The 14273-nt window shown below is 45.0% G+C and overlaps 1 protein-coding gene across 1 annotated transcript in view; it reads right to left on the bottom strand.

The window, feature by feature from the left end:
• XYLB (xylulokinase) overlaps window positions 1-13792 on the bottom strand; it is a 153485-nt gene extending 139693 nt beyond the window's left edge. Inside the window, exons 1-2 of the mRNA XM_083189068.1 lie at window positions 13553-13792; window positions 5905-5987 (exon numbers count right to left, since the gene is read on the bottom strand). Coding sequence (XP_083045194.1) covers window positions 5905-5987; window positions 13553-13600 — 131 coding nt within the window. The 5' untranslated portion in view covers window positions 13601-13792. The remainder of the gene's footprint in view (window positions 1-5904; window positions 5988-13552) is intronic.
• Between the last annotated feature and the right edge of the window lie 481 nt (window positions 13793-14273).

Below are 14273 nucleotides of genomic sequence, written 5' to 3'. Positions count from 1 at the left end.
ACCGGCTTTCTCCGATGCAGCTAACAGCTTCTGTCGCGTTGTCCCAGCGCAACAGAGGCTGAGCGTCTTCGGCTTATGCGTCTCCATGGAGACGCATTGCCCAATCACGCTCTCAGCCTCTGTTGCGCTGGGACAATGCGACAGAAGCTGTTAGCTGCATCAGAGAAAGCCGGTTGTCCCCGCTGTCAGTGCGGGGGGAGCCGGCTCTGCTGCAGAAGGGAGACCAGCGCTGGATCCTGGATCGGTATGTATTTTGGTGTAAAAGTGAGGTGTGTGTGTGTGTGTGTGTGTGTGTGTATGTAATAAAGTTTTACTTTTCTGTGTGTGTGTTTTCTTTTAACATTCTTTTTACAGGTGGACTACAAGTCCCAGCGGACCCATTAATGCCCCGCATGCTGGGACTTGTGGTTCTCCAAGTCCCAGCATGCGGGGGAGGTCTGCTGGCACTTGTAGTTCTCCTGTATTAAGCAATGTTAGGAATGTGAGTTAACCCTATCAGGCCGGCGTCCAATGGCCAGGGACGCCGGTGACAGCCTCGGGCTTCAGCCCTGGACAGGTGAAGCCTGGGGGGGACCCCTTTATTGGGTACCAGGTACCCCGTCCAAGGCTGACCAGCCACGGTGCTCATGGTACGGCCGGGGGACCTTATGTAAAAAGTGTCCCCCGGCTGTGGCATGACACTGCGGGCTGTTGGAGCCCGGTGCTGGTTTCAAAATACGGGGGACCCCCAGATTTTTTGTCCCCCGTATCTTTGGAACCAGGTCCGGCTCAATGAGCTCGGGGCTGGTTATGTACAGGACGGGGGACTTCACACCAATTTTTTTTTTTTTTATCACAAAATCGCACATTTCACCAAAATCGCACCTTTTCATGACTAAAAATTCGCACTTTTTCATTCCGAAAATCGCCCTATATCGCACTTTCTCGCACTTTTCATGCCGGAATACACACCTCATTAAATATGCGAATTCGCGGAAAAAATGCGATATTAAAAAACGGCGATATAGGGCGATTTGAGAAAAAAATCGCATTTTCCCAAAAACGGTAAACCCACTAAATCTCGCCCAGAGATGGTCGCTGATGAAAAGGAACCTCTGCTGGGGGAGCCACAGAGGTAATTAGCTGGTCGCAGGAGCAAGCTTCTGCGACCAGCGATTACAAAGGGGCAGAAAACGGGAGCGCGCACCCGGGGCACACTTCCATCACTGGCAATATGGTCGCCTGCGACCATATTCCCAGCGATTATAGCCCCTATCGCACCCGTGTGTACACAGCATTAAGCCCGAGAGGATGCATTTACGTGGATTTTTTTACCTGCAAGTTCTGAGGGTTCTAGAGTTACTGTGCAGGCAAACTGTGCATGGCTTACCTTGAGGGGAACATGCAGAAACATTGAATAACTGTAGACATTAAACCTGCAGCTTTACCTACACAGTAAACACCGTGGCTAATTGAATCTGCCACTAAGGCCACAATTTGAGAATGCGGCATATAATTAAATTACTCAGTGTAGAGTAATTAACTGCTTGTAAACGCCTGTAGTTGATTGAATCTGCCCCATAAAACAGCAATTATACATATTTGAATGTGACACACTCTACCTATCTGCTCATTATAGTAGGTCTTAAAGTAGTCATAATTAAGAGGCTGATGAATTTCGACTGCTACAAACCAAAACAGCAGCTACTGTATCTTACGACCTCCATACATTATGGCAACTTCTCCCCTTTGAGAAATCGCCCTCAATCCCCCCTTGGAAAGATCCCGAGTGGCAGGAACGCACGCAAAATAACGCATGCGATCCCAGCAAAGCCTGCCCAGCTCACAAGCAATACATGCGATTGCTTCTGCAGCTGGGACGACCTGGAGGCTCTGGTACGATGCGCACAGGACCGCGCATCACATCGGACCTGCTGTCAGTCACCTACAATTTGAGCTCTTTTCCTTGATTGATTGCCGCAATCACAAGAAAAGGGCCCAAATTGCAGATAAATTGCATAGTGTATTATAGCAGTCAAAAATTGTCATGTATCTCCAATTGTAGATCAGTGATCAAAACACAGATAACTGATTGCCCAAGTATTCACACTACCCCACATTTGTTACTGAACATTTGAGGGGAATGTGATAGTGCGAGAGACAGATATTGACATTTGTTTACATTATTTACACTGCCGAACCAGGTTGATTTTGCCATGTAAATAATTGCCACTTTAAAAAAAGGCAGGGAGAATTCTCACAAAATCTCTCACTTTCTGAGTCTCACCCTAATACATACCCCCTTGATCTTGAAACTTTTATCTCTATGTAGAGTTACGAACCTATTTACTGCAGGCAAGGCCAGCTCTACCATTAGGCAGCCACCTAGTGGTTTCATAATATGGGGGGAGGGGCTAAGTCGGACTACCACAAAACGAACGCTATTTCTGAGTGAAGCATTCTTGTCAAAGTTAGTGCAAACAGCTGGTGTTGAACTTCGAATACCCCTTTAACATCGAACCATGGACTTGGGTTATTGCGACGTTGTGGTGTGAAAGCACCAAACCTTATAACCTTGGTCAACCAACCCGGCAATTTAACCCGGTTATAAGAAGGATTAAACCCAGGTCGCCCTCTGTATAATGGGCACCCCGGTTTTGTGTGAAAGCGCCTGAGCCAAGTCAGACGGGTTCCCGGCTTAGCGATGTTAAAGGGGTATAAGATGCCAACTGAGGTTCTGGAAAGTATTGGTGTGTGGGAGCAATAAACTGAAGGTTTGCCTAGGGTGCCCAAAAAACTTGAACTGACCTTGAACCCTTTCAGGTTTGCACATAACATATTTGAAACAATACTCATTGGAATATTTTATTTTTATGATAAAAGAAAATTTAATGTGGCTTTTGTTGTTGCATCAGGACACTGGGCCTGATTCCGACCTCATTGCACCTCTGTGAATTTTCACACAGCGGCCTACTATCGGTAGACTGCGCATGCGCGACGAGGGCTAGCGACCGAATACGGCTACTTTTTCCCTTCACTACCCATTAGCGAGATGATTGACAAGAAGTAGATGTCTAGGCGGTGGTACTGTAACTGCCCATTTAGTGTCATGGAAAATGCTGGGTGTGCCTCGGAAAACACAGACGTACCCACGTGTCTAGGGGAGGGTGAGTGACGTGAGCACCAGCTTGGATATGCCTGTATTCATCACAAACGCCAAGGCTTCCATGTCGATCATAGTCAACCCCATCCAGACGCACAGCATACACATCCATTCTGGCGGGTAGGTGTCTAACTGATCACTGGGTTCTGAACATTCGCAGCCCAGCGATCATGTCTGAATCAGGCTCACTGTCCCGTTAGTATACAAATCTTCTCCAAAGTCACATGCCTCTTGCAGACTACAGCAGAGGCCTGTCACAGCATTATGCCTACGCCACCAGAAGGTATAGTTTTCTAGAGATGCTAGCAGTATTATGCTCATGCCAAACATAGGGGTCTATGAACTAAGCCTTGGAGAGATATAAAGTGGCCGGAGATTCAGTACCATCCAATCCGCTAGAACAGCAACGTAACAGGCTGTTTTGAAAATGACAGCTAAGAGCTTGTTGGCTGGTATTTTATCTCCGTCCACTTTCTCTCCCTCCAAGGCTTAGTACATAGCAGCTAGCACTAAAGCTCTGATTTATGATAGTCTCATCCACTTCCTGGTATGTGGGACTCTCATATGTTTTCTAGAAAGCTTGAGCTTATATTTCACTGCATCTTTTCAGCAATAGTTATCTCTTTGCTATCTTGCCATAAGGAGCAGGTACAGTATGTTAGGTTCCTGGTCTATTGTCCCATGAACGGTTTCTGCCATCACTGCCACGGAGAACTGTAATCCTGTCAGAATTGCCCTAGACCAGGGGTGGGGAACCTTTTTTGTGCCAAGGGCCGTTTGTATGGGGAAGAAATCGTTCGGGGCCATATGTAAAAATGTATCTTGCAAATTGTCCTGCTGTAGCCGTCCCACGCTCCGGCGGCTGCTGCTGTATAGGACTGACAGTCTCGGGCTGCTGTTGATTAAGAGGAATCTCATGAGAACTACCGACCTCTCATGAGAATTCCCCTGTACTTGACTCCAGGCAAAGCCACCTGGTGGGTGGGCAGGCCACTCAGACAGGCTACGGGGGCCACATACGGCCCCCGGCCTGAGGTTCCCCACCACTGCCCTAGACCTTGGGTGGATGTACCCTCTTCACAGAGATGCTCAGTTGTGGAAGAAGGACCATTCTAGACACATTCACAGTTGCACGATTTTTCCGGTGACCATGCCTGAAAGTGATCTACTGTAGGAGATGGTCAAGTCGCAAAAATCTTTTTAAATCCTTCCCGATTTTGCACTTTTCAAGAACTTATTTTTTATCTTTAGGCTGATGCTCTTGTTTGCAGATGTACTATCCAACTGCAGATTTTCTCAGATATACTCAGGGCTATTTTTCAGTAGGCTCCAGCAGGAACTGTGGCCCTTATTCTAGTTCACTCTTTCTGACAAAATCTTTCTTAGATGGACAAAACCATGTGCACTGCAGGGGGCAGATGTAAAATGTGCAGAGAGAATTAGATTTGGGTAAGTTATTTTGTTTCTGTGCAGGGTAAATACTGGCTGCTTTGTTTTTACACTGCAATATAGATCTCACTTTGAAGTAAAACCCCACCCAAATCTAATTATCTCTGCACAAGTAACACCTGCCTCACCTGCAGTGCACATGGTTTTGTCCATCTAAGAAATATTTGGCCAGAAAGAGTGAACTAGAATAAGGGCCTCAGTTCCTGCTGGAGCCTGCTGAAAAATAGCCCTGGATACACTGTAGGCTTATTTATTTAGAAAGAAACGGATTTGTATTCTGGTGGACACCAAACAATGAACTACATTTTATCCTTGAAGACGACGTCTGACACATCCCTGCCCATCTCTTTGACAGTTCTGTGCCAACTCTTAGCTGTGGGGATTCCCACAGTGGTAGGAACACGTCTCTGAGCATTGCTACTGGGACTTGGGGGCATGTCCGTGTGGGGAGATAAAGCTGCACTAAATACTAGGAACGGGCAGGCTTTACACATTTCTACACAATAACACACGACAAGAATACACATTGGCCCTCATTCTGGTCCAGTGGCTCCCCTGCGCATTCCCACGATGATTTAGGACTGCACATGCACACAAGCATTTATGCGCATGTGCAGCCTCAGTTTGCGAGCGGGTGCCGTGAATAGATTATTTGCTGGCCCCTTCGCACGGAGCAGTGAGGACGGGAGGCGTGGGGTGGCGGGTTATGGTCACACCCATGGGAACACCAAGGAAATGGAAACACCTCCGTGACGCGTGTGCTGGGGGCGGGCTGCTGACATCACTGGGTGTCAGCTGCCCGCCATCTTCCCATACAAGGTAGATGCAAATCTTTTTTTGCAAGCACCTTAGACATCATTTGATGGTTGGCGAATTTTGCAGCTTTGCAAAAAAACAGAATGACCTCCATCATATATGAGGTGAAGTACCGCCGGTGACCACTTGAGGCCACTTGACGGACCAAATAACTTCTTTACGTGTTAAATGATGTCATACCAGGAAGTGAGAGCAATTTTTGCAGGGACACTGATCTGTTGCAAACTTGTTGGATGTGGTGAGAGGGAGTTGTGAAGACAGAGGCCCTTATTCTGGTTCACTCCCAAAGGCAAATTTCTTCTCAAATGGACACAAAACCATGTGTACTGCAGGTGGGGCAGATGTAACTGTGCAAAGAGAGTGGTTTTGTCCATTTGAGAAGGAATTTGTCTTTGCGAGTGAACCAGAATAAGGGCCATTGTCTCCACTCCCTTATGCCAAAAGCAATGGCTTCATGTTTCTCTGATCCTGCTCTACACCCGAGATGGATCACTTACCCAAATTCTGGAAGATCTTTATCAAAGTGAACATTGTCCTCGTAGACAACTTGCAGTTCTTCATTAACAGCAATAACCTTTAGCTGTAGAATGGAAAGTAAAAAAAAGTATAAGCAGTAATATTACTACACTAGTTACCAGCCTGTCAATACAATGGAACAACAGAACAGTAATTGCTCCACTGGGCATGATGAAGTGATTCTACTATACTATGGCCCTTATTCAGATCTGATCGCATTACAAATTTGTAGAAGACCACCATTGTTTATTTGTACGCCAATGCTTAAGGGGATATTTAATCTCATATTCAATGCTGCCGTTTCAGACAGCATTGAAGGCGGATTTCGACAAAACAGATCCGACTTTAAAACAGCTGTGGATTGTCCAATTCATGGCCATTCTCACCAATCCGTGGGCGTTTTCGCCGATACGCCCACTTTTCACCACTCGACAGGCAGAACATTGAATTCTTACTGTCGAGTTTCAATCCCACATTGAATACCCCCTCAATGTGTGTGCCGCTGTTACCCCCCCATTACATTTCCAGGAAGCTCCAGCCCTTTAGTACCTTATTTTCGCACATTAGCTGCTTACAACTTTGTAGCTGCGAACACATTAGTACACATCTCTGAATCAGGTCCTACGTTGCCTGTTTTATTTATGCCAATTTTTCTCCACATTCCAGCGCTGCAGAACATTTCAGTTCTAAATAAATCAATGTCAAGCCATCAAACGTGTGCTTCCATTAGAATAGAAGAAGGCAGTTGCTGAACAAAGTGACATCACTACCGAGGGTCCACTGACAGAGCTGCTATACATGAGAGCATGTGTCATTGATGAAGCAGCCGAAGTGATGGGTGTGTCCGGCCCTGCCTAATCACCGCAATAATGATGTGATGCCACTCACTATAAGCTTGATCTCAGCAAACAGAGATTTCATTATATATGATGAGCTATTTAAATAATCAGACAGGGGAAGTACAGGCAAAAATAAGTGTCCGTGATTGTGCAGGGCTCTTTAGATGCGCAGAAGTCTGTGCTGTTTCAGTCATTTCAGATAAGTGCATTGCTATATGTAGGCATAAATGATCTGATACTAATGCACAATCTAGATAGCTATACCGCTGGGAATCCAATGTATTTCAAAAAAGTCAAGCATTTGTCACCTGAAATAAGGATACTGTAGCTCTGATATTTACTGCCCATATACATTAGGGAGACTTCTCCCCTCAGAGAAGTCGCTCGCAATCTCCCCTTGAGCCACCCACAGGACACAGGACCCACATGTGGTTCCTTTGTATGTTATTCCAGCCAAGTCTGCTTGGCTCACAAAAAAATCCAAGAGATTACTTGTGCAGCCGGTGTGACTCGCAAGCTCCGGTGCTATGTGCATGGGACTGCACATTGCATTGTATCTGCTGTCATTCACCTGCAATTTGGGCTCTTTCCCTGTGATGGATCGCCGCAGTCTCAGGAAAAAAGTCCAAATTGCAGGCAAATTGCCTAGTGTATACAGCGAGCCATCCGAGGGGATGCGGGGCACTTTTTTAGTGTCCATGTTGGCTGTGTCATCATTTGGGCTAAAAAAACTTGAAAAAAACCATTTCGACCTTTTGACTGTTGACCATTTGACCTAATGACCCTGTCGACCTAACCCATGTCAACCTTTAGGTGTGTCGACCTTGATGCATTGCGACCTTCAGTACCCTATGAAACAAGTAGTATGTCAACGAAAAACATTAAGGATTACATTAATTAGGGGGAATGACGAATGACAGGAGGGCTCATGGCCCTATTTAAAAGGCAAATTACCAGGTAGAACTGGTTCACCCGGTAATTAGACTAGCACTAACGTGGGTCCGTTGCTGCAGTCTCTGGCATTTAAATGCCGGGTAAAAGCTGGGTAGTTCACACTAGCAGTGTAAACATAGTATAAGTCTGCCCTCACCCAGGCTGCCTATTGCAGGGCGACTTGCGAGTCCAAGTGCCTTTCCGCTCCCAGAAAACCCCTGCTGCACGGGTGTACGAATACATTTGCCCATGTAGCGTATCTCCCAGATAAAATGCGTAAAGTCGAAAAACAAGAGAAGTGTGGGGGGTACTGCATTTTACAGCCGTCATTGTATGGTACATGTCATCATTAATGCCTTGTTTCCCTATCCTCTTGGAATGGAAGCTTTCATGAGCACTGCACATTCTATCACTTATGACAGCTAGTGTCACACAAGCATCTTGGAAGGTCGACTTTTTCTACACAGAAAAATAGCTGTCATTAGATAAAGTAATTCCATATATCAGTAAGTGCTAACTTGGTTTGTCTGTCACATAACATCTAGAAGCTTCAAACTACTTCAGAACCAGGGCTGAATAAGTCATGTGTGACAGGGAAACTGTTTCACATTAACCGATGGGCGTCAAAGTCAGGATGTTGTACTGCGTCTGCCTGGAAAAACACAACATTCAGATTCGGGGCTGTTACGCCGGCTTAAGTCCGTTTTCATAAGTAAATCATTATCTGTGATGTTCACTGGTTATTTAGTAAATGAGTATTAATTAATTATTACGGTGGCTTCAGCTTACAAAAGCAAGCTGCAAATGATATTATTTAGAAACAAGTTACTGGTCCTGAATCTGGGATAGATTCTATTAGGCTAACCAAGTTATTTGGGGTGTGGATCAGTTGATCACCAGCAAGTTGTTAGACAATCATTCGGTCGACACCATTAGGTCGACATGCATTCAGGTCAACATGCAGGAAGGTCGACATGAGCCTAGGTCAACAAGGTCCTAAGGTCTACAGGGTCATTAGGTCGACAGTGAAAAGGTCGACATGGGGTTTTCCACTGATTTTTTTACCCCAATGTGGACACAGTCGACATGGACACAGGTTAAAGTGCACAGCGTTCCCTCGCATGGCTCGCTATGCTTCTGGCTCGGACACTATAATATTCTCCCACCACGCCCTAGTGGATGGTAGGGCATGAAATACCGCCTATCGGCACATGTTGGCTCAAAAAAACAGTAAAAACCCCATGTCGACCTTTTGACTGTCGACCTAACTCATGTCGACCCAATGACCCTGTCGACCTAACTCATGCCGTCCTTACTGCATGTCGACCTAGACACATGTCGACCTAACGACTGTCTGACAACTTGCTGGTGACCCAATGACCGTATCCCCTTATTTTTATTCATTTTAAAATGCAGTTTGTAACTGTGTTCTGGCCTGTTTCAGCTCTATAGCACAGCTGATCAGTTTTGGAGCCCAGCAGTCAGGTATACGGTCAGGGCCATCTTAACAGCAGTGTGGGCCCCTGGGCAAAGCAATGCACTGGGGCCCTTACCCATTCTCCCCTCCTAGGGGTGGGGGGTGCTATCAGCAGCAGCTTTGATGTCCCGCGGGTGGCAGGGGGTGCTTTATCTTCCATTCAACATGTAGGACCTGGAGCAGTAACTTTTGCTTATTACTCCTTTACTGCACAGGTGGTGGGAGGGAGAACCCTAACGTGTGGAAGGGGGCACTGAGCTGAATGAAGGGTCCCTTGTAAATGACTTCCAGGGAGGTAGGGGGTGTTTTATATGCAGGGGAGGGTTGGATAATGGATTGGGCTTAATATTCGTCATTTTCCAGTGGAAGGGCAGCTTGTTTGACTGCAGATATCGCTATTATATGGAAATAGAATTCTTAGCCTTCAATAGTAACTTGCAGGAGGTGCTGGGAACTTGGGGATCGGAGATCAGGAGCCAGAGCAATCCATTGACAAAAATATAAAACTGTACACCAGACGTTTGGAGCTGGAGCAGGGACCGGCTGCTGGAAGGCTGATATCTCTGGTTCTGCGCATGATAGAGACAAGCTGCTAGTGTTGACAGTAAGGGGAGAGTCTCTAAGTCAGAGAAAACCTGAGAAATATGACTGGGAATTGCAGTTAACAGGTCAGATGAGGACTGCTGCTTTGAAGTTGGATATCTCCAGTTTCCCAGGGCCGATTTCCAAAATTGTGGTATCCCTGGAAAAAGGGGATCCTCAGCGATCAGATTAGGGGCCTTATGCACCTGGGGCCCCTGGGCAAGTGCCCATTAAGCCCATATGAAAAGACGGCCCTGTATACGGTGCCCCACCAGAGTGAAATCTCGTCCCATGCAAGCCGGCAAATTGCTTAATATGGCTTGCAGGCCTGCAAATAGCTGCTAATCCATTCACAAACAGCTCACCATCTCATCATTTTTGTCAGTTTTTAAATATTGCTCAGAACCTTTTAAAAACGCTAAGGTCTGCCTAGCTAGAATTTGAGTGGCTTCCACAGTACCTGTCTTTAAAGCCTGGACTTCCTTGGTTAATGTCAACATGAGAGATATTTCTATACTGTCCGTAAAGTTGAATCTAAATGTTCGTGCACAGTTGGCGCTTTTGCCCAGCATGTATATATAATGATGATGGAATGAAAAATGATCAGTGCATACACACTGAGCATTTTTCGCCTGTTTTGGTGATTTTTCCCGGGGTGGACAACTTTCCATAGTAAAACACTATTGAAAGCCAAAAACAAAAGTGTAGAGCCCTATTGAAAGCCATCCACTCCCTCGTTCATCTCCTGGTAATACCAGCAAATGAGCAGCCGCCGACGATAATGTGGGAGTGCGCATAAATGCTCATTGCTGGCCCGTATAAACTAGAATGTAGCGCTCCACTGGGTCCTCCCCCTTCATCCTGACATGCACATTTACACATGCATGACACATAATAACAACATACACTGAAGTCACATTTATGACAGATGCTATAATTATCTTCACACCCAGATTGATATGTAACGCATGGTTTATATTTCATAACAACAAAAGTTACAAAAAGTTTCATATAGTTCATGGTCACTATCAAGATGACTTATTTCAACTGTGTAGAGTGTAAATGCTGGGTAATATATTTATAGCTATATATATATACCCTCCAACAGTACCGATTGTACCGGTTTCTAGCTGCAGCTGCAGGTAAGCAGCACGTCATCATCACACTGTAGAGAAACATGCAGCACGATGCAAGAGGATAGAACGAGGGCAGCATAGGCTTGAGTGTATTTAAGAGCCTGTGAATTTGATGGTTGTTAAATAAAGCTATTGAAGAAAGTAAATGGGCTCGGGGAAATCTCAGGTCGTGAGTGGCAGGTAGATTAGCCAAACAGGTAGCAGAGGGGCGTTTAGCTTAGAGAGGGGTATATTAGGTGAAGTTGGGAGGAAGTACTTCCTCTTTGAGTCTGGATCCCCACCCTCCCTATTCCCTTTCAATATTTGCTGCTACGTGGCCTCTGGGCCATCACCAATTTGGCTTCTATAGCTTTATTTATAATTGTTGAGAAGGTGCTCTCGACCAGCAGTCAGGTGAGGTGTCAGGTGGTCGCTGTGCAGTATTGCCCCCCTTTGCCAGGACGGCTGTGAGTTCTGACTCAGCAGGGGGACGTTGGACACTTCCTGGAAGTGTCCTCGCCATGCAATAGAAGCGCCAGTAAGTCCGTCACAGCACGGACTGTACCTCACAATAAGGGGTGTTGTCGGTATTGGGGCGTTTCAGTCGCTGGCATTGAAAACACTGTGTTGTTATTTATAGAATAGGGTGTGTTGTATGAGTTATTGCTAGGCAATTAAGGGTTAAGTAAATGTATAGGCCAAGCAGCATAATTCATTAGGTGCCTTAAACATCAACATTAGTTCCCATTACTCGTGTACATTTATATGTGCCCCCCACAGATGCGGGCATTGTGGCCGTTACAAGCGCAGGGCAGGCAGTGCCCAGGCATGTGCAGAGTAGATTACTGTAAGAGATGCCAGAGGAGGGGAGAGAGCTGGTTTCAGCTGCCCCTCTCACACATCTCTCCGTGAAGATTCCGGACCGCCGGAGGGTATGAGCCACAGCGAGGGGGACTTCCTCTAAGCTTCGGCCTGCATAGTCCTTTCTGGATGTTGTGGAGGCAGCAGAAGATGGCAGCGCAACTTCAGAGAGTCGTCTGGATCCTGCTCTGCGTCTTATCAACATTCGGTGAGATTCTGCGGTACTTGTGTATTATCTGGGCGCCCGGTTTTTTCATTGCATGCCACTACTGAAGGCATGCGAGGTGATGCGATTTTTCATTGTAAAGACCCGATTTTTAAATGTATAGTCACCCATGGGTGATTTCATACCCCCACTATCCAACCACTATCCAACTATGCATGGAGCTCGCCACATTATATAAAATCAACTCCATGCGTAGTTGGATAGTGGTTGGATAGTGGGGGTATGAAATCACCCATGGGTGACTATACAATTAAAAATCGGGTCTTTACAATGAAAAATCGCATCGCATGAATTGTATGCCACTATATTGCATGCGATACGATGCAATACAATGAAAAAAATCGGGCGGCCAGATATTACACAAGTACCGATTCTGTTCCCCTGACACTATCTGTGTGACTCTCCAGCAAATAGATATACGCGATACTTACATACCCTTCAACTTTATCATTGAAAGTGTGAGATACTGTACTGCCTGACGACGGATCCAATAAAGGTATCTGAAACGTTGCAAACGCAAACTATGAGCCTGGGAGTCTTACTGGACAGAGTGCCGGGTTATCGTTATATTTATTTATATATATATATATATATATATATATATATATATATATATATATATATAGCTATATATATATATATATATAGCTATATATATATATATATATATATAGCTATATATATATATATATATAGCTATATATATATATATAGCTATATATATATATATATAGCTATATATATATATATATATATATAGCTATATATATATATATATATATATATATATATATATATATATATATATATATATATATATATATATATATATATATATATATATATATAGCTATATATACTTGTAGACGGTCCGGCACTCTTGCTTCTATTACAGCTGCTTCCGTGCCTTCTATTGAGATGTAGATACAATCAGATAGAGGTATAGCGGCACTGGGAGACTTCTCAAATTTCTTTATTGCTGGCGTGCAAACATACACAATGTCCCGACGTTTCGGGGATCAACCGTCCCCTTCTTCGGTTGAAGAAGGGGACGGTTGATCCCCGAAACGTCGGGACATTGTGTATGTTTGCACGCCAGCAATAAAGAAATTTGAGAAGTCTCCCAGTGCCGCTATACCTCTATCTGATTATAGCTATATATATATATATATATATATATATATAGCTATTTTTCAGCAGGCACTGAGGCCCTTATTCTAGTTCACTCTTTTTGACATAATATTTCTTAGATGGACAAAACTATGTGCACTGCAGGTAAGGCAGGTGTTACTTGTGCAGAGATAATTAGATTTGGGTGGGGTTTTACACCTGCCTCACCTGCAGTGCACATGGTTTTGTCCATCTAAGAAATATTTTGTCAGAGTGAACTAGAATAATGGCCTCAGTTCCTGCTGGAGCCTACTGAAAAATAGCCCTGTTTATATGTATATGTGAGTGTTCCTATATATTAATAATGTTATTTATATAGCACTTTTCTCCTAATAGGACTCAAAGTGCTTGCATTAGCCTTTTACAGCACAAAATACAAAACAAATGCAATGTACATTGCATGCATTTCCCCCCTCTGTCTATTACCTGCTGAGTACTGAAGTCAAACCCCAGGTAGCATGCTGCAGAAGCCATGCTGGGACAGGATCCTAGCAGTCACTGCAGCCCAACTCCTCTGTGTATATACACCACCGTTCTGGCTGCAGTCAATCAGTAACCAGTTCAGCTCCAGTTTGTGTGTAATGAAAGGATCACACGACCAGGGGACATTTTGTTACAGAGTTTAATGGTAAATCAGCAGCTCTGCATCCAGCCCTGACTGCCTCACTTCCTGTGCCCTGAGCTTAGCCTTCCTTCCTGATCCTCACACAGGAGGATATGCACTCACTGTACATACTTGCAGCCAGCAGTGACTGAAAGCAACCACTGTAGCTTATAGTTGTGCTGTCCTCCAAACTACAACCTGGGTTTCCACTTGCTGCAGCTGCTGCCAAGGCTTGCTGGGATATAATGCTACACCAGCTGGAGCACTGCACAACTACTGTACATCAATAAATCTATATAGCAGCAACTGTCCTGTACACACACAGCAAATCTAGCACAAATAAATTAATAATTATCCAAAATGGTGACACATTTACTGATGTCACTCATAGGCAAACGTGGGGGGGGGATTATTATATATGAAATATCTATGAAATATGTATTGAAAATCCCCTCACAGTATAATGGTCAGAAAGCCACCATTTGGGGGTGTCCAGGCATTTTAAAGGGGGAGGGGGGGGAACGACACGTCCCCCCACCCACA

This window comes from Crinia signifera, chromosome 5, assembly GCF_055691185.1.
Source record: "Crinia signifera chromosome 5, ASM5569118v1, whole genome shotgun sequence".
Taxonomy (NCBI): Eukaryota; Metazoa; Chordata; class Amphibia; order Anura; family Myobatrachidae; genus Crinia; species Crinia signifera.
Note: the sequence above shows the minus strand (reverse complement) of the source record. Positions and strands in the feature narration are given on the sequence as shown.